Source organism: Eptesicus fuscus, chromosome 18, assembly GCF_027574615.1.
Source record: "Eptesicus fuscus isolate TK198812 chromosome 18, DD_ASM_mEF_20220401, whole genome shotgun sequence".
NCBI classification, from domain to species: domain Eukaryota; kingdom Metazoa; phylum Chordata; class Mammalia; order Chiroptera; family Vespertilionidae; genus Eptesicus; species Eptesicus fuscus.
This window is the reverse complement of record NC_072490.1, coordinates 47,329,547-47,352,248: the sequence shown is the minus strand read 5'-3', so window position 1 is coordinate 47,352,248 and position 22,702 is coordinate 47,329,547. Positions and strand designations below refer to the sequence as shown.

The following is a 22,702-nucleotide window of genomic DNA, read 5'->3' as shown; positions in this document are numbered from 1 at the left end:
ATTCTAGAATATATTCATCACCTCCAAAAGAAACCTTGTGCCCATTAGCAGTCACTCCCCATTCCCCCCGGCAACTGCTAATCTACATCCTGTCTCTATGAATTTGTCTGTTCTGGACATTTCATATAAATGGAATCATACAATATCTGGCCTCTTGTGTCTGGCTTCTTTCACTTAGCATAATGCAGAAAGTATAATTCTTTCGCTCAGCAGTACTTTGTTCTTTTTTAAGGCCAAATCACGTTGTCTGGTTATACCACACTTTATTTTTCTATTCATTATTGATGGACACTTGGATTGTTTCCCTTGTTGGGGTATTATGAATAATGCTGCTATAAATATTCATGTACAAGTTTTTCTGTGGACGTATATTTTCATATCTGTTGCATACATCCTTACAATGGAATTCTGAGTCATATAGTCACTGTATGTTTAACTTTTTCAGGGGCTACTAAACCATTTTTCAAAACAGCAGCACCATTTTACGTCTCCACCAGCAATGTATGAAGGTTCTAGTCTCCACATCCTCGCCAGCACTTACTGTCTTGTGTGGTTTTTTTTAATAGTCATCCTAGTGAGTGTAAAATGATATCTCAATGTGGTTTTGATCTGCATTTCATTAATGATTAATGTTGGTGAGCATCTTTCATGTGCTTTTCAGCTAGCTTTCAGCAATGGTGGCACTGTTGATTAAAATTCTTCCTCTTAACATTCTTTTCTCAGCCTTTAAACTTACCCTCTTTTTATTTGCCTCCTTCCCCACTGTACCCTTAACATGAATCCTACTTTTTCTCTTCCCAAAGTACAAATGGTGAAGTGTCTCAATTCTGAATTTTTAGCTCTGCCCGCTGTTTTTCTTCATGACACTTATTTCCACCTAAAATTAAATCATATATTTATTTATACAATTGTTTCTTTTCTTCACTGCCCATTGAGTTGTAGCCTTATGGGGTCTGTCTTATTCATCACTATATCTCTGGTTACTAGACTAGAAATAAATATTTTTGTATAAATAAGTGTATTAGAAAAAAGTAAGTGGATGCTATGTGAATAAAGAGCAGGTTCCATAAGTAAGTTTCTAGATTGCTAATAGAACAAACTTAACTTTATCTTTTAAAAAATATATTTTTATTGATTTTAGAGAGGAAGGAAGAGGGAGAGATGTGAAAGATGTGACAGCCGCGACCTGCGCGGCCAGGGTTCAGAACCTGGAGAAGGGCCGTGCACAAATGACGAGACTAGACAAGAAATATGAATTTGGAAATCACAGGGGGCCAGGTGAAGAGCCCAACTCTAGTGGAAGGGCTTCACTGGTGCCCAGGCCCTGCCAGCTTTTTATTCAATTTTAGATACACATATTGCCCTTAGTCAGGCAGGCAATTCCGGTAGCAGACAGACTATCTTAAAGGTCAGTAAATATTAGTAAAGATTTACTTTGAGCCTATTAGGTCAGGAAATTGCTTGAGCCACCATTGTCTTGACAGAACAATCGGTGCATAGCTTTTAACCCTTGCCAAAGCTCAAGGTCCATCAGCCTTCTGGGTTCCTTATTTGCACTTTTCTGATAGTGTAGACAATGGATAGCTTCCAGCAGAGAGATAGAAACATCAATGATGAGAGAGAATCATTGATCAGCTGCCTCCTGCGTGCCTCCACTGGGGACTGAGCCCACAGCCCGGGCATGTGCCCTGACTGGGAATTGAACAATGACCTCCTGGTTCATAGGTCCACACTCAACCACTGAGTACTCTCCTGAGCGAACTTTTCTCTTTCATCTACTCCTCTCAGATACTTTAATATGCTCATCAACATTGTAAAATTTATTTGACCATGAAAACTTTTTAGTATGGAAGGTATCATGAATTTTTTAAAATATTTTTTCAACTCAAGCAGCTAAACTGCTTGAGACCCTAGCAATTTTTAAAACCTAGTAAAAAAAGTAAAGTCTAGCAAAATTTTGTAGTGTTGTATTAATAGGAGGCTTTGTTAGCACTTAGAAATTAAGTTGTGATCACTAAGGCACAATATTGTTATCATAGAATTGCACGGGTAGAATTTCTCTGTTGCTAGTGGGAGTGGGTTTCTTATAATATCTTGAGAAAAAGAATTTTCTAAGACTCTCATGGGAGAATAAGTTATTTTTATTTGTGTAGAGTTATCTCTCTCTGTTTGCAAAGTCCCATTTCCCTTAAGCCAGTCCTGGAAAAGGTGCAGCTAGGGTTAAGCAGAGTTAAAAGCAAAGCCAGTGTCCAAAGTTTCTGTTCCATGGTGGAGTTGAGTCCAGTACAGCAGCATGCTAATTCCAGTCCATCAGTCCATTGTGTGCGGCCACATGGCTGTGGGGCATGTGGATGAATGCAGGGGAGTGCACCACCTGCAAAATGAGAGCCAGGAGCACAAGAGGGCCAAGAGGAGGGAATACCTTTGTTCAGGAGCTTATGTATTTCAGATTTCACACCCTTGCAGTGGCCATGCCTATTCTGGTCAAAGACATGCTCCCAGGTATGATTGACAGCTAATCACCTTCCCCACATCATTCAGACCTTACTGGGCATGCATCTATTGTCCAGTCCCTTTCTCCAGAGATCTGTGGGGAACAGGCCTGGAGAGTGTTAAACTGCAGCTTTCTGGCAAAGCTGTGCAAATGGCCTGCCTATATTATCTGGCCTTCTCTTTGCTCCTTTCCTGTTAATTAATTAATAACTGGAGTAATTACATCGGTATCAATATGAACTCATTAAGAATAGGTTATGTCGAATCCCTATCTGTGCTGTTCATAGGGTTTTTATCAAAATGATAGTCTATCCGAAGGCCTTGGCAATGTATTCCTTCACAACAGTGAGATTGTGAGCTGGCTTTATCGTGTTTTAATCATGATTTCTCTTTTCTGGGAAGTGGAGTGGGTTGTCAGGATCTTGAGATCAGTCTGTCACTTAAGAATTTATGTCAAGACATTTGGCTGGGTTGAGATCTATGCCCTTGAGAGAAATTACCTGTACAGTAAACTGTTTCCTGTCATCAGTGTCACAGTGAATTTCAAATGTTACCAGTGCCCAAGAGTGGCACTTCCAGGACTGGGTGGTAACAGCCCATAGAAATAGCCCTGAACTCTAAACCCAGGAGAGCAAGGTACATATAAGAAGGCATGGAGGGGCCTGGTCCCGGGAGGTTTCCCTACTGTAAGTTCAAAGCCAGCTGTATGTCACAGAAGATGGCTGGAGTATAGGAAGCCAGGGAAGCATTCAGTCCTGGGTCTCGAATAATGCAATAGGGCAAGCAAAGCAGTGCGATCTTGGTGCCCAATTAGCACATTTGGCAGGAGAGGGGTTCAGGAACCAGTGGTTTTCAAAGTACAGTCCTGGACCAGCAATACTGGCATCACTGGGAGCTGGGTAGAAATGCAGATGTGGGGGGCCGGTGGTCTTTGTTTCATCCAGACCCAGGTGCATGTTCAGGTCGAGAACCACTAGTCAAAGCAACAGAAATAAGCCGGAGCAGCGGAGAAACTTGGACCAGGCGCCGTTCAAGGAGCCTCTTAAATCTCTTTCCTGCTGGTGTGGGAACCATCCAGGAATATGATGCTACTGCAGCTACATGTTGAGTCCTGCCTATGTGCTAAGCAGCATAATAAGTACATGCTTAGCAGCTCTGATCCTCTTAACAACTCTGTGAGATAGAAACTGCAATAATCCCCATCATAGATGAGGATACTGAGATACAGGCCTTAGGAGGCAGGGCCACAGCTGGTGAGTGCTGGGTCCAGGGTTTGCATTAGGCAGTTTGGCTACAGAACTCTGATCTGATACCTGACTATTAGATGACAGATGAATGGAAAGGAGGGAGGGAGGGAAGGATACCAGCAGGTTTGGAAGTAAAGACTGAAGGCTTTTTCTCCTGGGATTGCTTTAAATCTACCAGCCATGACTTCAAAAACTTCACCCTGGGCCTGGCCTGCCCTGCTTTCTCCTAAGAATTTGGTTCCATGGGAAATTTTTGGTTTACTTGTCCCTGTTTGCTTTTCTCCCTATCTCCTATGCTCACATAGTCTTCATGAGTTAAGTATACACTCATCTCAGTTGCCAAGGAATCCATGTCTGGAGAATATTCTGGCAAAACATGTCACTGTGTGGGGACTGTGTGTTGAGGGGCTGATGCGAAGCTCTCTGCTTTGTTCACTTTGGACCACCCTGTTCCCTGGCTTCCCTTGAGCAGCATAGCATCTCTCCTCCTTGTGCGCAAAGCCACAGGGACACTTCATCTCACCTCCGCCAGAGGCCCTTCGTGGCGTAGGCCTGACCACAGTAATCTAGGAGGGGCGGGCGTGATCAGGGACTGAGGAGGCTTGATTCTTTGTCTGCCTCTCCACATTTAGGCTTTTCATTGTCACTTTCCTCCCCACGGGTTGTAATAAACACGTGAACACAGCTCAAGGACAGGAATGAGGTTTAGCTTCAGCCGAGGTACAATAGAGGCTATTTGGAAAGTAAAATTTTCAAATGGCAGTTTAGCCTTGAAGAATATATTGAATTCAATGTGCTGTGTGCCTTGAGTCACAATCTCTGCATAATTGCATTGCTATGTATATTACCTGGGTACTTTTGCAGGCTAAAGAAATGGGCTCTTTGAAAGATTAACATCATACAGTCCGTGTATGTGCTGATGAAAAAGGCTGGGGCAGGAATCAGACCACCTGGCTTTGTGTGCTGACCCTACACTTCCTGTGGGGCCTTCACCTCCAGGTTTATTTAGAGATTAAAGGAGATAAATGCCAAGCACACCACCTCCTTATCATCATAATTAAAAGTTTAATAAATAAGAATTATTTAAATCGTTATTAAATAATTAAAACTTAATAAATAAGAATTATTTAAATATTATGCTTATTATTTGAAGCCCAGATTCTGTAATCTGGCCCATATTCCAACCTACTTCCCCTCATTTGCTCTTTACTTATGCAGTTCTCTGTTTTAGCCAATTCTTATTTCCTGTCAGTTTCAGAGGCGCTGTGGTCACCTTTGAAGACATGCTGTCATTTCAAAGCACTGGCTAAATACAACCAAGACTGACAACTATGAATAATTCCACAGAGCCCCTAAAACACTCTGGCATTTCACTCAGAGTCTCATATATGCCACCAAGTTGTTCTCTCTTGTTCTGGGCCTCTATTCTCCGTAGACTTCAGATCCAGTTACCAGTGAACGCCATCTTCCTCTGAGCAATAATCCAGCAGGGGCCATGAGTAAATGGGCTTCGTGAGGCATCCCTGTCAAGTGTGAAAATATATGAGGAGATAATCACATTTTATTTTTCTTTCTTTGTGTATTTCCAGCACGTTCACATCCACGTTCTGCCCAGGAAGGCTGGAGACTTTCACAGGAATGACAGCGTCTATGATGAGGTGGGTCTGCTCGCTCTGATCTTACTGTTTGATCATGGGCGCTGTCCATGTGATGAAATCACCCTGAATAGGTATTGGCGTAGAGTTGGTCTTAAGTGGATTCCACCCAACATGACCTGGGAAGCGGCAGTACAGGTGAGGTAGCCCCAAAAGGCCGTTATGGGAACTGAAGACAAAGGAATTTATAATGATTTCTCTTTCAAATGAAACTGAGCAAAATCTAAATACTCTTGTGATTTCTGACTGTCATTTATTGACCTGTCTCAGTGTCTCCATAGGAGAAAATCTACACGACAACAAATGGAAATTAAGTGGATTGATATATGATTATTTTAATCAAATGCTACATTTAATTTTTAAATACTTTGGACTTCAGCTTGTCTCTCCTTATAGCACTTATTTCAAGTCAAACTTTGAATTATCATTAGCAAACACTAGGTTGGTTTGAATGATAAAGGTGTAACCCATATATTATCAGCATTTTTGCAGTTAGCTGATTTCTAGATACTTCCACTCAAAGGTATGAATGTGAAACCACTACAAAGATCACTCAGCAAGAGTCAGGTGATCTGCTCCTAGGATCTCCATTACACGAGCACCTTCAGGCGTCTGTACTATTTAGAGCAGGGGTGGGGAACCTGGGGCCCACGGCCGCATAAGGCCCCGGAAAGCATTTGGTCTGGTCCTGCCAAGGCATTAGGGGTGACTTAATTAAATGTTTGACCAAACACAGCAGGCTAATTTTTAAGTTGATAATTTTGTATGGCCAGAGAATGATGTTATAAATATCCAAATGGCCCTTGGCAGATAAAAGGTCCCTGACTTAGAGCATATAGCTTATGGTGGATCAAGCTGGTATAAAATATAAGATAATTTCAATTTGACTATTTATTGTAGCCAGTGAAGGGTAAATATGTTCCCCACGTATGAGAGCAGATCAGATGGCAGCGGCACCTGGAGTGCTTGGTTAAGAAGGCTGTGAGGTTATTTCTGGATGCAACAAGGCACATGCTGTGATTGATTAGCAATGTCTGCCATGGTATCAATAAGAGAGAGGTACCAGTTAGCCATCTATTTGACACTCATGTTCTAGCCCTTTGAGAATGATTTCTAAAGAACCCAGTTTCCCTGGGTTAGATGGAACCTATGTATCTTTTTGTTGTTGTTGTTATTGTATTTTTAAGGTTTCTTTGCAATAACTGGGCATTAAAATCGCTACCTAGGCCCTAAAAATAAAGAACCAGAAGTGAGCAGTTAGTATTGAAACTTATAGTTAATCATTCTGGGATTCACTGGGTCCTTGGAGGTGACTGGTGTTACCAGTATGCTTTGGGAATATCCATCACTGTGTGTGCTTCCTGTTTTCCACGGCCTGGACTAGACCTGTGTGGCGTGAAAATGCTCTAGTCACTGGTCCCCAGATGCTGGGTGGTGGACCAATGGCTGCAAATTCACTCCCAAGAAGTCCCAACCCGAGAGATTCTGAGGTAGTGAGTTACTGAGGCTCTGAGGAATCAGTAAGTAGGTGGGCCTAAGGAAGTTCCCAGAAGATTCCAATGCATGGCCAGGTATGGGAATAGTGTCTCTCCCAATCTGGGCTTTCCCAAAGTCATATCTTGTAATATAATTCAAACTCATTTTTTGCTGCTTGTGGAATGTGGTTTGAGGTTGGTAAGGGCTTAAGTCAAATTGGAAGAAACTCAGAATTATGGAGTAATTATAAAGAGATGCAGTTTTAAAACATACAATTACTGATCTTATTAGCGTAAACTAAAGTTAATAAAATGTTGCCAAGTACAGGCTATTTTAATGAATAAATTAGCACCTGATTTATATACAAGTGAATATTGCTAAAGTGGTATTAAAAGTGCTTGAAAACTGTTTTTGTTTTTTTTCGGGGCTGAATTGTCACAGTAAAATCTTGTTTATATCCGAATGTGCTTGTGATAGAACTGCAGCGCCACATGTCAGCCCAGTTAGAAACACAGTGTCAGACCCTGGGGCTGCGTGTGCCCTTCTCCCCTCCCTTACTCTTTGCCCTTGTGCACAAGCTCCCACAGTGTCTCTAGCCCCACCCATGAGTCAACACATGTCCCTCCCTCCCACCTATTTGGAGGAGCATCTCAGGAGATGTAATTACTGGGAGAGGTGTATTTTTTAATCAATTGGTAAGTCATATGTAGTATAGACAGTACTCCCTGACGGAGATTGTGGTATGAGGCTTTGAAGAGATTGAACTTTGAAGACAAGCAGAATTGGGTTCAAATCCCATTGCCACCTACTGATTGTGTGGCATTGGGCAAGTCACTTAATCTCTGTGCTTAATTCCCACATTTCTAAAACGGAGATAATCAATACACTTCAAAGATTGTTATGTGTAATATATGACATTATTACTGGACTTGGTACATACTAAGCCTTTATTAATAGGTAGCTTCTTCTTTTTAATTTTGTTTTAAAAAACCAACAAACTAGCAGTAGTGAGTAAATGGAGAACCTGGATTCAAAGCCAGAGTATTGGATGCTCCCATTCAATATTCTTTTCAAGGGTCAGATTTCCAGTTTCCCCTCTGCCTCTAACCACTAATTCTCAGATTCCTCTTCCTCTATGTATGAAAATGCTTCTCCCGTTTAAATACATAATAAGATAATGTCTAGAAAGTGGCCTGAGAAGCGTGAAGCACTGCATTATTGGTTCAGGACTGAGTGATCTTAATCAGAAAAGATGGAGTGATGAGGGACAGCGTTCTTTATACTGAAGGGAGCACTCACTCGAAATTATGCATCTGTCCATGAAATACAGCAGACAGACTGAGACTAGCGTGGAGGGTGGGGAATGGGGAACAGGGCAGGAGACTGCTCTCCATAAAACGTAATTATATTCCTAATGCTGCAGAAATAGAAAGTGATGCCAGAGGAAGCCCGGCGTTATAAATGAGCTAGGAATGTGTCTTCTCCCTGGGCACTGTTTAAGAGGGACGGTGACAAACTAGCGAAGGTTCACAGGAAGGGGTTGGGGTGGTGGCGTCTGGAAACAGTGATCTGGGGAGTAATCGGAGGTGGAGATGTTTTGTCTGGAGAAGGGAAGACAGTGACAGAGTCCTTGTTTCTAAATGTCGGAAGGGCTGGCAGGTGGCTTCAGGGGGAAGATCTGGGATTTTCAGACTATCAGCTCCACATCATAACAGGTCGAGTTGCTAGCGGTGTCAGAACACTCACAGTGCCTTGTGGGAGGGGGAGGCATGGGAAGCTTTCCATCCCTGGGTCCAAGCAAGGAGAGCGGATGGCTGTGATTCTTCCTTGGATGGACCACAGGGTTTCATGGCTTTACAACTCCGGCCCGTTTGATTATTACCACCCCGTTTAAGTTATACAAGTTCTGTAGCAAATACTGTGGGTCTTTTTGTTGTTATTAGTATTACAGCATTTGGGTCACTGCCTAATGGGTTATACCCTTTTTTGTTTAGTTCATGGGAATATATGGTATAGTATAACTCTTCGTTGACTGACATGGGACTATGCCCTATTGATATTTCTCGTTCCCAGCCTACTTCCCATTTTCCCCTCCAGCTCACAGTTGGAATCTGATGGTGTATGTTTGCTTGCTTTCTCATATGTTTTATTTTACTTGAAAAGTATGTTTTAATGATGTGCTTTAGTTTGCATACCAAGTAATTTTGACGAGTCTGAATGCTATTAGGCATGTCACTCATTCTCTCGGTCATTGCAATTCCCACTACACTGTCTCTTACCAAGGCTTGCCTCACTCCTTCATGATACCTGCCTGACCCCTGAAGGCATTTGAGTTTGAGATCCCTGCCTCTTTCATGAGATACTTTTCTCTCTACCACTTAAATGTTACTACTCTCGGGACCCTCTGTCCAGTCCACTGTGCATACCATTGATCTGTAACTAATTTACAATGCATGGCCCTGGGGGGCATTCTTGAACTTCAGTGGTGTATCCTACCTACCTTCCTTGCTCCTGTTATTCTCATTATCTCTCATTGCTTTTCTTTTGTCAATATGTTAGTCTTGTTCCCACCTCAGGGCCTTTGAATATGTTGTTTTCTTTACCTATAACTTCTTTCATCTTTTCTTTTCTGTCATGTGACTTCACATCTTCATCCTAATCTCAGCTCAAGTGTCACCTCCTCAAAGAGTTCTTGTCATTGATCACCTCATTCCATCTAAAATAGCTAATTTTAGATGGAATGCACCAGTGGGGTCCCTCAGCCTGGCCTGCACCCTCTCACAATCTGGGATTCCTCGGGGGATGTCGAAGAGCCGGTTTCAGCCCAATTCCTGCAGGCCAGGCCAAGGGTCCCCACGGGTGCATGAATTCGTGCACCAGGCCTCTAGTATGCATATTAAGATCTTTGGTTAATTTCTTTCCATCCTCCTTCCTCTCCCCTTCCCTCTGAGATTCATCAGTCTATTCCATGTTTCCATGCCTGTGGTTTCCGTTCCTCGTTGAGCGTCTGCCCCCTGGTGATCAGTGTGCATCATAGCTACTGGCCAGTTGGCTGGCCGCTTAGGCATATATATATAGATATATATATATATATATATATATATATAGATATATAGATAGATATAGATATAGATAGATGTTTATGTCCTTATTAATTATGACACTTGAAATATTTTCTTAGTTTATTATTCACTGTCTGCATCCCTTCCTACACTATAACGCCTTGAGAAGAGGAACCTAATCTGGCATAGACCGGGTCTCCAATAAATATTTGCTAAACGAATATTTGAGTACATGAAAGAACAAGGTGTTAAAACAGAAGAACTTGAAGTTCCCTACTAGTACTAACATAATTTGAAAGGAGAGAACATCTTGCTTTTCCGAACGAATTCATAGCTGCATTGGGTGAGATTCTGATGTGGTGATATCAGCCATCTCAGGGGCTTTGACAGAATGGAATCTGTCAGAAATCAGTGTGCAGACGGCTGCAAATTTTGGCGCCTTAGAAAGACTTGCTGAAGTAATTATAAACCTTGTCTGATTGCTAAGCAAGTCTGGTAAGCACATGTCAAAATTGATAAGTAACTGGCCTCCCCAAAACCTACACTTGTGTGCCTCTAACAAATACAGATGTGGGATTTGCTGAAAGCAGGCTCAAGAACTTCTCTTCCTTTATTTTATTTTATTTTATTTTATTAATCCTCACCTGAGGATATTTTTCCATTGGTTTTTTAGAGAGAGTGGAAGAGAGAGGGAAAGACTGAGAGAAACATTGATGTGAGAGAAATACATTGATTGGTTGCCTCCTGCATGAGCACTGACCAGTGCCTGGGGCTGGGGAGGAGCTTGCAATCGAGATATGTGCCCTAGACAAGAATCAAACCCAGGACCCTTCCGTCTGCAGGCTGACGCTCTGTCCACTGAGCCAAAGCAGCTAGGGCCTTCTGTTCTTTTTATTACAGCTTTGATTGTTATCTGTGAGTTTACTTCATCTGCTCTTCCTCTAGCTCTCTGTCTTGGATTCATCTTTATAAATTTTATTTACTAATTTATCTTCCCCATTTCAGAGGATGAGTCTCTCTTCATTCCCTCAAAATTGAGTTTAAGTTCTGCCCTTTACAAGGAGAATCTCTTATAAAGCCCATTCTTTATTATTAGTTTCTTCTAAACTATTTCTACATCTGTGTTCTCTAAATTTCTGAGAATTATGTGACGCCTTATCTGAACTCAGTGGGCCCTCCATTATCTTGACAAATTGATGAAAATGACGATAATGACATAAATAGGTCCTTGGATAAAAGAGCATGTCCAGCTAATATGGGAAGGGGAACCCCCATTGCCTAATGCCATGGTACATCATCTTATTAACTCTGTTAGGCTTACCCTAGCTGTGGCCTAAATAAGCAACTCACATAACTGTGTTGGACAATTCATCAAATGTTTATGGGTGACATTGAATGGTTGTGATTATGCACTGTATACAAAACCCATTACTGATGAAGGAAGTGACTATTATTAGGGCAAATGGAAATAGCAATCAGCAATTGGACAAATTCAACCATGAATTTCATAGACAGAGCAACTGTAGGTTCAAACATGTCATGGGAAACAATTGCTTGGCTTAACACAATGCATGAACAAAATCTGTTTGCTAAAATGCAGGTCATTTGGCCCTGAGGGCTGGAGAGAACTATTATACTGCTGATAATATTTGAATTTGGATTTCTTTCATGCACCATTTGATGATGAGCTTAAAGTCCATAGGTCCCCAGTTGGCACTCCAAAAAAGAAGGAATGTTTCAGTGAGATAGTTAATTAGCTTTTCTCCCCTTCTGGCTTAAGTGATGTCCTCGTACTAAGGGATGAGTTTTTGAGTATTTGAGAATTTTGGAATGTAAACTTTGTTACCTCTTGTTCAGAATCTGGATGTGATGTAACCAACAAATACATATTTGGTAGTGGTAATTTAACCTTGAGTGATTCTTCAAATGCTCTGTGGCTACATATTTTAATGATAAGTGAGCTGGTAGACATCTGGTTTACCATTTCCTATGTGAGACTATTACTGAATGAAATCTCTCTGTCCCTTGGAGGTGAGAAACAAAATGAGCAGATAAGTCTTTACCTGGCAAACAATCATTTCTACCATTTTTCCTAGTAGAAATGAGAATTCAGGGGGTGTGCAGTTCAGATTAGTTACATTTGGGGAAAGTCTATTACATGTGGAATTTTTAGAAGCATAGCGGGCTATAATGGTGGGTGGTGGTCTTCAGTGAAAACTGTGAGATGATTGATCACTAGAAAAAACAAGGAAGGCAGAATAGTGTCTCAATTTTCTCATCTGTAAAATGGGGATTCTGATGGGGCTGTTGTGAGATTTAAGTGAGTTATCCTATATAATAAATAATAGAGTAATGTGCAAATTGACCGTACCTTCGCTATGCCCACGATTGGCCAGGAGGCGCAGGGGGGTGGGACTCGGGGTGGCCAGGGTGGCCGATTGGGCAGGCGGGATGCTGAGCTCACGTCAGTGGCGGCGCGAGCTCAGCGTCTGCGCCATGGCTGTGCTGCGGCACAGAAGGGGCCTCTGGGGCAGCGAGCCCACTTCCCGCCACCGACCATCAAAAGCGGGGAGCTGGGGGTCTGCTCTGGCACCAGTGGACAGACACCCAGCTTCCCCACGATTGAAAGTGAAAGCGGGGGCGCTGGGTGTCTGTCCGCTCAGGCACCAGGCCAAAAGCCTCCGCTGGAGGCTTTTGAAAGGCCTGGTGCACCAGCGGACACCCAGCTCCCACGCGATCGAAAGTGGGGAGCTGTGTGTCCGCTCCGGCACCAGCGGAGCCCCTGCCATCAAAAGTGGGGAGCAGACTGCCAGCAGTGTCCGCAGAGCGTGCTAGGCTTTGTGGGGCAGTGGATATGGCCTGGATGGCAGGTTAGGCCTAGGGGACCCTACAGGTGCATGATTTAATCATGCACTGGGCCTCTAGTCCTATATAATAAAAGCCTAATATGCTAAGTGTCTGGTTGTCTAGTCAACCGTTCAACCAATCAAAGCATAATATGCTAATGATATGCTAAGGCTGCTCAACTGCTCGATATGACATGCACTGACCACCAGGGGGAAGATGCTCTGACCAGTAGGTGAGCTTGCTGCTGGGGTCCTGCCAATTGGGACTGAGCAAGATGAGCTGAACACACCCTGGAGCCCTCCCGTGGCCCCTCCCTGGCTGGCCAACCTCCTGCGTCCCTCCCCAGCCCCAATCGTGCGCCAGTGGGGTCTCTGGGCCTGGCCTGCACCCTCTTGCAATCCGGGACCTCTCAAGGGATGTCAGAGAGCCGGTTTCGGCCCGATCTCACAGGCCAGGCCAAGGGACCCCTCTAGTTACATATACTAGTAAAGGCCTGGAACAATGCCTGGTGGAGAATTAATGCTTAGTTAGTGTTAGCTTTTATGATTTATATAAGTATTAATCTTTTTATCTTGAGGGAATGTCTGAGAACATTTTAAGGAGTTGGTGGGAGTGAGTGAGGAGTTAGACCAGTGATGGGCAACCTTTTGAGCTTGGTGTTTCAAACTTCGCCAAAAAACTGAGCATAACTCGGGTAGTGTGTCCCTTTGAGGAAAAAACATTATTTCGCAATATTTATAGTTTAAATAACATAAATGTTTCATCCTCGGCATGCGGCCGCCTCAGCGGCCGCGGGTCATCAGAAATGGCACTGACACGCATGTCAGAGGTTCGCCATCACTGAGTTAGACACTGGAGTAGGTGACTGGCTAGAGGCTACCTTCTCTGGAGACCAGGAGGCTTTCCAAATCTACCAAACACATTAAGAGGAGATCATAGAGGCTCAGTGTCATTACCTGTGACTAGCATGATGCATGCCTGTGGGCCAATAGCCTTCAGAGCCATAGCAGCTCAATAATTTGTGAGGACATTAATCTTTTAAGCTGCCACAAGTATGCAGCTGACACTAAACATTCAAACACAACGCAGAAATCTCTCTCAGAAAGAAGAGATTCTGGCGTATGATTTTCTTCCTATGCTTTCAAATTGCTTTAGCTCACTGGCAAGCAGCTCTTTTTGGAGGCTTTTTATGACCCCCAGAATTAGAAAAACAAGTTGAAAGAAAAGGATCTTATACCTGCATAGATCTAAATTCTACTTATCAAGTAAGTTATTTATTACAAATTCTTTAATGTTGAACTTGCTACTATATCTCAATGTATTTCATGTTTCTCATATTTGAAATAGGCAGGAAACAAATCTAAAAGCATGGGGTTAATAGTAATAAACAATAAGTTAACAGTAATAAGCACTTCTAGTTCTTACTATTTGTTCCTAGGGAGAAGACTAATGGAAAATAATAATAGACTAAAATTACTATTGTCATTTAATGAGAGCCCACAATGAGCTGGGCTCTATGCAAGTGCTATATATACGTTACTTTAATCTTCATAAACCTTGCAAGGTAGATATCATTAATACCATTTAATTGAAGCTAAAACCCACAGAGGGTATCTGTCTTAAGACCTTGTGACCAGCTCATGACAAAGCTTATTTATACCAAAGTCTAGTTCACTCCAAAGCCTTTGGTCACAGGAAAATACTTTCCTTCATTTTTATGGAAAATCCAAAGATAGTGAATAAGTGATTTTCTTAGAGATGGTGATTTCTAGTGCTATATCTGAAATAGTTTCCAGATCTCTGTTCAACTTTAGTGACATGGACACACACACACACACACACACACACACACACACACACATCATATCACATCCTATATTTCCACTAGTCCCTATAGGTTCTGGACACACACCTACTATTAAATATGTAATACTTGGAGTGTAGGAAATTGGCATGTTCCAAAGATAGATTTTTTTTTTTTCTGCTTTAAGGGTACAACTCCCTAGTCCCAGCGAGGTACTTTATTAGAACTCCTTTTCATCGTTTTTTCTTTTTTATTTTTTATTTTAAGCACAAGGAAGCCATCCGCACACTGCAGCCAAGTTCTATAATCCCCTAGGTCATCCTTTTGGGGCTGATTTTGCACACGGAACCTCTTAAATACTTGGCATGCCTCATAGTACATTCATATCATGATAACACACTAAAATATTAAAGGAAATAGCTGCCTTTTTTGTCTTCAAAAAGAAACAGTTCTTGTTTACAACTCTCAGTGGACCATAAGTATCTTGGAGGGCAGCTGCTCCAGTACCTGCTGGAAATCCTTCTTACATTCGCAGTAACTAAGGAACTCATAGACTATTCCCTTTGCACGGAAATCAAGTCTCGTTCCAGCATCTTCTTTTTCTTTTAAAAGAAGTTTGTTTTCTTCTTAGGAAAGTCTTCAGAGTTACTGAGGAGGAATTTGGACATTTGGGTCAAATCCATGTATGATCCAGCGGGCTTCTTGGGTAATCTTGACCATGTTAGTTGATGTGAAGACTGAGGCTGCATTTTTTTTCTGGCAACCAGAAATGACAGTCTGACTTGTTTTGTTAAGCATTTTCCGTGCATATGATGTGTCTACCATTCACCTTCCTTCCCGAAGGCACTGGAATAGTTTCTACTTTTTGGTCTCATCTCAAAATCAAGAGCATGAGGAACTTGAAGGGGTTTCATCTGTTGGGGACCTGGGATAAGGCTGAATGAGACTTCCTGAGAGAGGTTAGGAACAGGATTTTCATCAATTGGTTACACTGTCAAAAGGAGGAGAAAAAGGGTGTGATTATGACATTAACATGCTGATGAGTTAGGTATCCAATGAAATGCAAAATAGGGTGGTGAGTCAGGTTTACCTCCAATAGAGAACTAAGGCCCAGAAAGACAAAGTAACTTTTCTGCGATCACAGAGAGAGGAAAGAGCAGACCTGGGATTCATACGCAGGCCTTCTGGATCCAGTGTCTGGGTTCTCTTTCACTTTGCTGCCTCTCTTAACTCCCAGAGGTGTCTTACTCACCTTTGTCCATTCTGCCTCCTCTCACCCAATCCATCCCACTATCTACATGGACTGGGTTCTCCAGAGAGGTTTGTTTAGCTGAATCCCTGACACTAAATCCTCACTTACCTTCCTTTCTGTCAAAGAAAGAAACTGTGACTTATTCGTAACAACAATATTTTACGTTGTTAACCTTCCTGAGGTGACAATGTTTTGTTTTGTTTTTTCAAACTAGCAAAGCCTGGTGGGAAATGAATGGGATTTTATAGTTGGAATATCAGGCCTTAGTCTAGTGGTCAGTGGGGCTTGGCTGGTAACTTCAGAACCAAGTCACAAAGGCTGGCTCTGGACCCTGCACCACCCATTTCTGGAATCTGCCTGGAATCAGTTTGATAACTAGTCCCTGAGAGCTCCCACCATCACTCTCTAAAATGGACCAATCCAAGACAGAACAGTCCTTTTGTACCTTCATATTTGGGAGTTGTGTTGATATCCTGCCAAGAAAATAAAAAGATATTTCTATTTTATCCCTTTCGAGGCTCAAACATGCTCTTGTGTCTGTGGCGTACCTTCCAGATGACCTCAGAGTGTGGGTCTATAAAATGTGTATAACATCTATTTAACTTGAAAAATATCCACTGGGAAATAATTTAAATTCCAAATAGAGGGGTATAGTCTGAAGGTATATATTCATATATAAGGAAGAGTGTTTTAAAATAATTTTAGTGATATAATGTATTGGGATATAATACTGAATGAAAGAGTGGCATATAAACCGAGAATAGAATGGATATGTATGTACCTTGTAATGAAAATGAGTTGTGGCTGGATAATGGACTTACATATCACACCTGTTTCTTCATTTTCTTTGGCATTTTCCAAAATTTATACAATGAATATTCAATAATTCTTTAATTTGAAGAAAACATTAGAGGTCAATGTTTAAAAGCAGAAATTCTATGTTCTTTTTCACTCATTAGTAGAGACCAGCATTTACTGGTAGTTGGAGACCAATATTTACTGGTAGTTAGTGGTAAATGTAGTGAAAAAGATTTACTTTAGTTTTGGTAAATACCTCATGGGAAATAGTCATAGTGACCTATCACTTAAGTTGAAATACCCAGAAGAATGGCCTTTTGGAGTTTCTACTCTCTGCTTTGTTAGGAAATAATACTCTTCAGGATAACATTTTTCCTAAGTTCCCACTCTTAGAGGTAGCAAGAAGGATACATCAAAACAGGCATTACTACTGCCTTGGCCTGGTGGCTCAGTTGGTTGGAGCATTACCCTGTACACCAAAAGGTTGTGGGTTTGATTCCCAGTGGGGGCACATATGGGACATAACCAATCGATCTCTCTCTCTCTCTCTCTCTCTCTCTCTCTCTCTCTCTCTCTCTGAAATAAATAAAAAAAATATCTTCAGGTGAGGATAAAAATTATTAAAAATAGGTATTCGTACTGCCATGATACTCTGCAGTCTAGTGTTTCCCACTCAGTTTTCTTGTCTCAGGTTTCTTCTCAATCACCAAGTCATTTCTTACGAAGTCTGAGGTTCATTTGAGTAGCCTGTACAACACTTACCAGTTTCACAATCACCAACTTAACTATACAAAGATGAAAAACTTTTTATTCCTGAAGTTCAGTTTAATGTCTTGACTGTGACAGCAAATCAATCATCGGCCCGAGGCTAGGTTTTGTCAACGAGTTCAGTGCTGTCTCAGTCAGTTCAGGCATGTAATTCAACCCCATTCTGTGTTACAACCTCTCCGGTCAGCATTCTGCTCCCAGCAGCGTATCACATGGGGTGGGCAGGGATGATGTCGTCCTTGAATGTTGTTTCTTGGGCATCTGGTGTCCAGGTCGTCTGCCTTACGTGGTCCTTGGGTTTATCCCTAGTCCATGCTGCTACCCACACAGAGGGAAATAAATAATCCTTTGGGAGATGGTGATCACCTACGTCCCTGAGGTGTCCATAGCCTTTGGTCACTTAGGCTAAGCACCCCAGAGTAAGGGTGCTTACTCTGCCAGCTTTTCAGTGCTCTTTTTTAAAAAATATATATATTTCTTTATTGATTTCAGAGAGAAAGGGAGAGGGAGAGAGAGAAACATCAATGATGAGAACCATTGATCAGCTGCCTCCAGCACGTCCCCCACTGGGGATGGAGCCCATAGCCCAGGCATGTGCCCTTGGCCAGAATCGAACCTGGGACCCCTCAGTCCACAGGCCAATGCTCTATCTACTGAGCCAAACCAGCTAGGGCACTTTTCAGTGTTCTTATGGGCAGAGAGAAGTGCTTCTGTTCTTTCTTCCACACTTGTCTGCGCATGCAGAAGATACAGGACTCTCTGGAAGACACATCATCGCTACAACCCTTCATCACTGTCTTTGCAGAAATGTCTACTAGCAGAGTAGTAGGTGGGGAAAGCAGAGGACAGACCACTCTAATCTTGGATTCCCTAATCCAAAGGGAAGGAGTCCAGTAGGTCACTTGTAGAAGGCAGAACACTTGCCTCCTGAGGGCATCCACATTCTAATTTTCAGAACCTGTAAATATGTTACACAACAAAGAAGAATTAAGTCAGCAGATGGGATTAAGTTTGCTAATCAGCTAACTTTAAGTAGGGAGATTACCCTGGATTATAGTCGACCCAGTATAATCAAAAGGTTCCCTAAATGTGGAAGAGGGAGGCAGGAGAGCCAGTGTCAGAGGGATGCAGCACGAGAGAGGCTCCACGGGTCATGCTGGCCTTGAAGACGGAAGGGGCCCTGAGCCGAGGAATGCAGGCAGCTTCCAGGAACTGGAAAAGGCAAGATATGGACCGTCCCCTAGAGCCTTCTGAAGGAATGTAGACCTGCCAACACCTTGCTTTTAGCAGGTTTAGACAAACATTTTGGACTTCTGACTTCCAGAACTTTAAGATAGTAAATTAGTTTGTTTGAAACCACTGAGTTTGTGGAATTTTGTTACAGCCACAAATATGAAGCTAATGTATATCTAAATCTCAGGAGTCAGCCAGGGTTTGGGGGAAGGGCAGGGGTAGAGCACATGCCCCAGAGCTCATTCCTGTCCTCCCTCTCCCTCTCCCTCCCTCATTTATCTCCCTTTCTCTCTCTCTGTTCTCCAGTTTGAAACTCCTTTTTTAAATCTGGGGATGGCAGGTATAGCTACTGAGCCTTCTTATCCCTGATGAATTATTTCTTCCTCCCACTGGGCCCAGTGCCTTTTGCACTTAGAAACTAAGTTAGTGAGGACAGGAGACTACTATTGAGCAGGAAATACCCTTCCTTTTAGTCAGGAGGGGGTCACGAGGGAAGTGACACACCATTGATTACTTTGAAACCTTAACTTGTCTCATGTGGATAAGAACTGAGGGACAATAACTCTGGCAAGAATGGGAATCCCTAAGTACTGTGGACAGTGTGCGCTGATGAAGGGCTGTGAGGTCAGGGAAGAAGGTGACCACTTTCCTTTCCTCCTGTGGAGGCTCATGTCCTGGCTCGATCGCTAATGAGACTTCAGTCAGTTCCCTTTGTCTGGGGCTCAGTTTCTCTGTCCTCAAACGGAGACGCATTCATCTCATCTCGGTCACCTCTAAGCACAGGTTCAGCTCTGATACTTGTGATTCCATGTCACTAGCTAGTTCAAATGATAAAGAGCCTCCTGTCCTGAGGACTCCCATCCACCCTTCGATTTCTACCCAGAGGCCACATTAGCCTAGGACAGTGGTCGGCAAACTCATTAGTCAACAGAGCCAAATATCAACAGTACAACGATTGAAATTTCTTTTGAGAGCCAAATTTTTTAAACTTAAACTTCTTCTAACACCACTTCTTCAAAATAGACTCTCCCAGGCCATGGTATTTTGTGGAAGAGCCACACTCAAGGGGCCAAAGAGCCACATGTGGCTTGCGAGCCACAGTTTGCTGACCATGGGCCTAGGAGAAAGGATATGGACATGGCAACTGACTTTTTAAATTGAATGGGAAGAGGAGATAAAATGAAAACACACCAGATGGAATGGGAGCTCCCTACTATTTCAACTAAATGTTGGCACAAGCTTAAAATTAAATATAATGTTAAATGATACTTACAGTTTTCAAAGTGACAATAGTCTTTCCTCTTCAAAGATTAATTCTAGAATTAGATTAATTCTAATTCCTTTGGAGTTTTGTTTTGTGGATGGAAATATTAAGAGAATAATTAGTTGGATATGAAGATATTAGGGAAGGGAAATCATGCAGGCAATCAAGACACAACTGTGACCACCCCTGAGTGACTGGGACTTCCAGAAGCTAATCCCCAAAGCACTGTGAAGGTGGCTCTTGTGTAGATTTACTAAATACACTGCCAATGTCTTTAATTTTTAGGCACCTTCACTTGCTTTGGATCTATTTTGGGTAATAGACCCCTTTGAGAATCCTGCTAAAAGCCTGAAACTTTCTACCTTAAAAAAAAAAAAAAGACATCTTTACACAGACACCTTAAAGATTTGCATGTAATATTAGGATTAATCTAAAAGACTCAGATTAAGCATACCCAATTTGAGGTAGAGAGAAGAATGTTCTCAAAGTCTAAAAAATTAGTAAGACTGGGTTTTGTACAATGAGTTTTATACACACACACACACACACACACATAATCAAGGTATTGTGTTCACATCCTTCAGACTTACTGTGTCCACTCAAGACCTCTGTGCATTTGAGAACATTTAACTGTCCAGTGATTCTCTCATAGAGCAAATGTCAGAGACACACAATGTCAGAATATACAAGAAGTGGATGGGATCTCTTGAAAAGGAAATATTGAGGTACCGAGCTTCATTAGGGGCCCATAATTGAACACATCAGATGGGTGAATTTCTTACCATTCCTTTAAGTAAAAGTCCAGTCCTAGAGTCACAGTAGCGTCCAAAAAATTGGTCATAGAGTTCCACAAAGTATTGTAATTTCCCTTTTATTTGTGAATCAACTTGATTTCCGATGTTTGATAATGATATTCCATCAAGGTACAGAAAACTATTATCTTGAAACTGACTTATATAAAAAAATTTTAAACTATTAAATAGTCTTTAAGTTGTAAGAATTAGGAAAGTTTGTCCTTTTTATCAGTGGAGGAAGTTATATATTCAGTTTTTCTATTCACTAATGTGCTTTTCATGATTGTTTTCTAAGTACAAGATGACTCAGACTGGCTGTATAATAGCTACAAGACAGCTTGAAATTAAAATTTTTAAGGACTCATGGAAGAAGTTGATTTCAGAGTTATTGAAAAAAAGTGATTTTTTTAAAAAATATCTGAGTTTACAGGTGCCATCACTTTTTAAACCTATAATTAACATTTTATGTACAGTCACCTCATTCATCACACACACATCTACCAAAGGTTAGCCACTTGGAAGATTCTAGGCTAGGCTGATCCAGACATCCAAATTCAAGAGTTAAATTGCTCAAACTTCATGCATCTGAAAAATAGAATGCATTTCTTTCTCCTGTACTATGCCCCCCTGTTTCACCCATCCTCTGTTGGCACTCCCTTCTGAACAATCTGGGCCCGGAAACTTGGTTCATCTCCAGCTCATTCTTTAATTTCATCCTCTGTTTGCCTCCAGTCACCAAGTTCTACCATTTTCCCTGACAAACACCTCTGGGCAGAAGTCCTGAGAGTACTCTGGTGAGGCTTCCCAAGGCTGCCAAATCATGTCCTCAGCCTACTTCTCTCCTGATTGTGGGTGAAATTAGAATTCTTGTAATTTCTCAACTTTCATTCTTTCCCCAAATTTCTTCTGAAGGTTGGGGTGGGAGATTTTGATAAAACAGTCATAACAAAATTATCTTTTATTTGTTTCTCTTCTTCTCTCCCTCTCTCCAACCCTCCCTACCTTTCTTTTTCTTATTGAGTGCTGCATTTGAACCTTATGGCATGGACTTGTTTCCCTAGTTAGAGGGTACTAGGAAAATTCCCCTGGTTTTCACCATTATTTTGAGGTGGTTTTGTTAACTGTGTTAGGTGTTGAGGAAGGAAGGAAGGAGATTGTTCCTTCTTCATTTTGTCTCCTTTATGATGATGAAGCAGCCACTGTTTTGCATCATTTTTCTTCAGTTCTGGTTCTTATCCTCTTTCTTCAGGCCCTCACCAAGTGGCACAGTAGTCCCTCCTTATCCTCAGGGGAAGGTTCCAAGACCCTCAGTGAATGCTGAAACTATGGATAGTACTGAATCCTATATGTACTACGTTTTTTTCCTGCACATGCATACCTCTGATAAAATTTAATTTATAAATTAGATGCAGTAAGAGATTAACAATAATTATTAATAATATCAATTATAACAATATACTACAATAAGAATTATGTGAATGTGTGCGCTCTCTCTCTCTCTGGAATTTTCCATTTAATATTTTCAGACCATGGTTGAGCAAGGGTAACTGAAACCATGGAAAGTGAAACCACAGATTACTGGGGCCCTCTATCCTCCTTGCACGTTAACTCTAGCCACCCCATTTATACCACATACACTGGCAGGTTAGTTTTTCTTAACCTGACATTCCAATGCTGGGTTAAGTCTGAACTTCTTAGCCTGTGTTTTCAAGACCCTTTCACATCGAATTTTGCTGTCCCATCCAACTTTTCCCTTGCATTCATGAACCCTTTGCTTAATCAAGCTGTCCTTCTATGAGCCAAATGGGGAACTAAATCATCCCCACATTTGTTCTTTCAAATTGCTACTTACAGTAATTCTTAAAGACCTTGCCTCCATCCTTGTCCTGCCCAAACTTCTGAATTACTGTCACCTCAAGTCCACCACAGTCTTTCTTTTCTAGACCTTACCACACACATGTTTATGCACTGAGACTCTCAGAATAACAGAGTTGAAAGGCTACAAGGTC

At 41.9% G+C, this 22,702-nt stretch overlaps 1 protein-coding gene across 1 annotated transcript in view; it reads left to right on the top strand.

The window, feature by feature from the left end:
- The window catches only part of FHIT (fragile histidine triad diadenosine triphosphatase), a 1,079,335-nt gene that overhangs the window by 900,500 nt on the left and 156,133 nt on the right, over positions 1-22,702 (top strand). Inside the window, exon 6 of the mRNA XM_008146282.3 lies at positions 5,330-5,398. Coding sequence (XP_008144504.1) covers positions 5,330-5,398 — 69 coding nt within the window. The remainder of the gene's footprint in view (positions 1-5,329; positions 5,399-22,702) is intronic.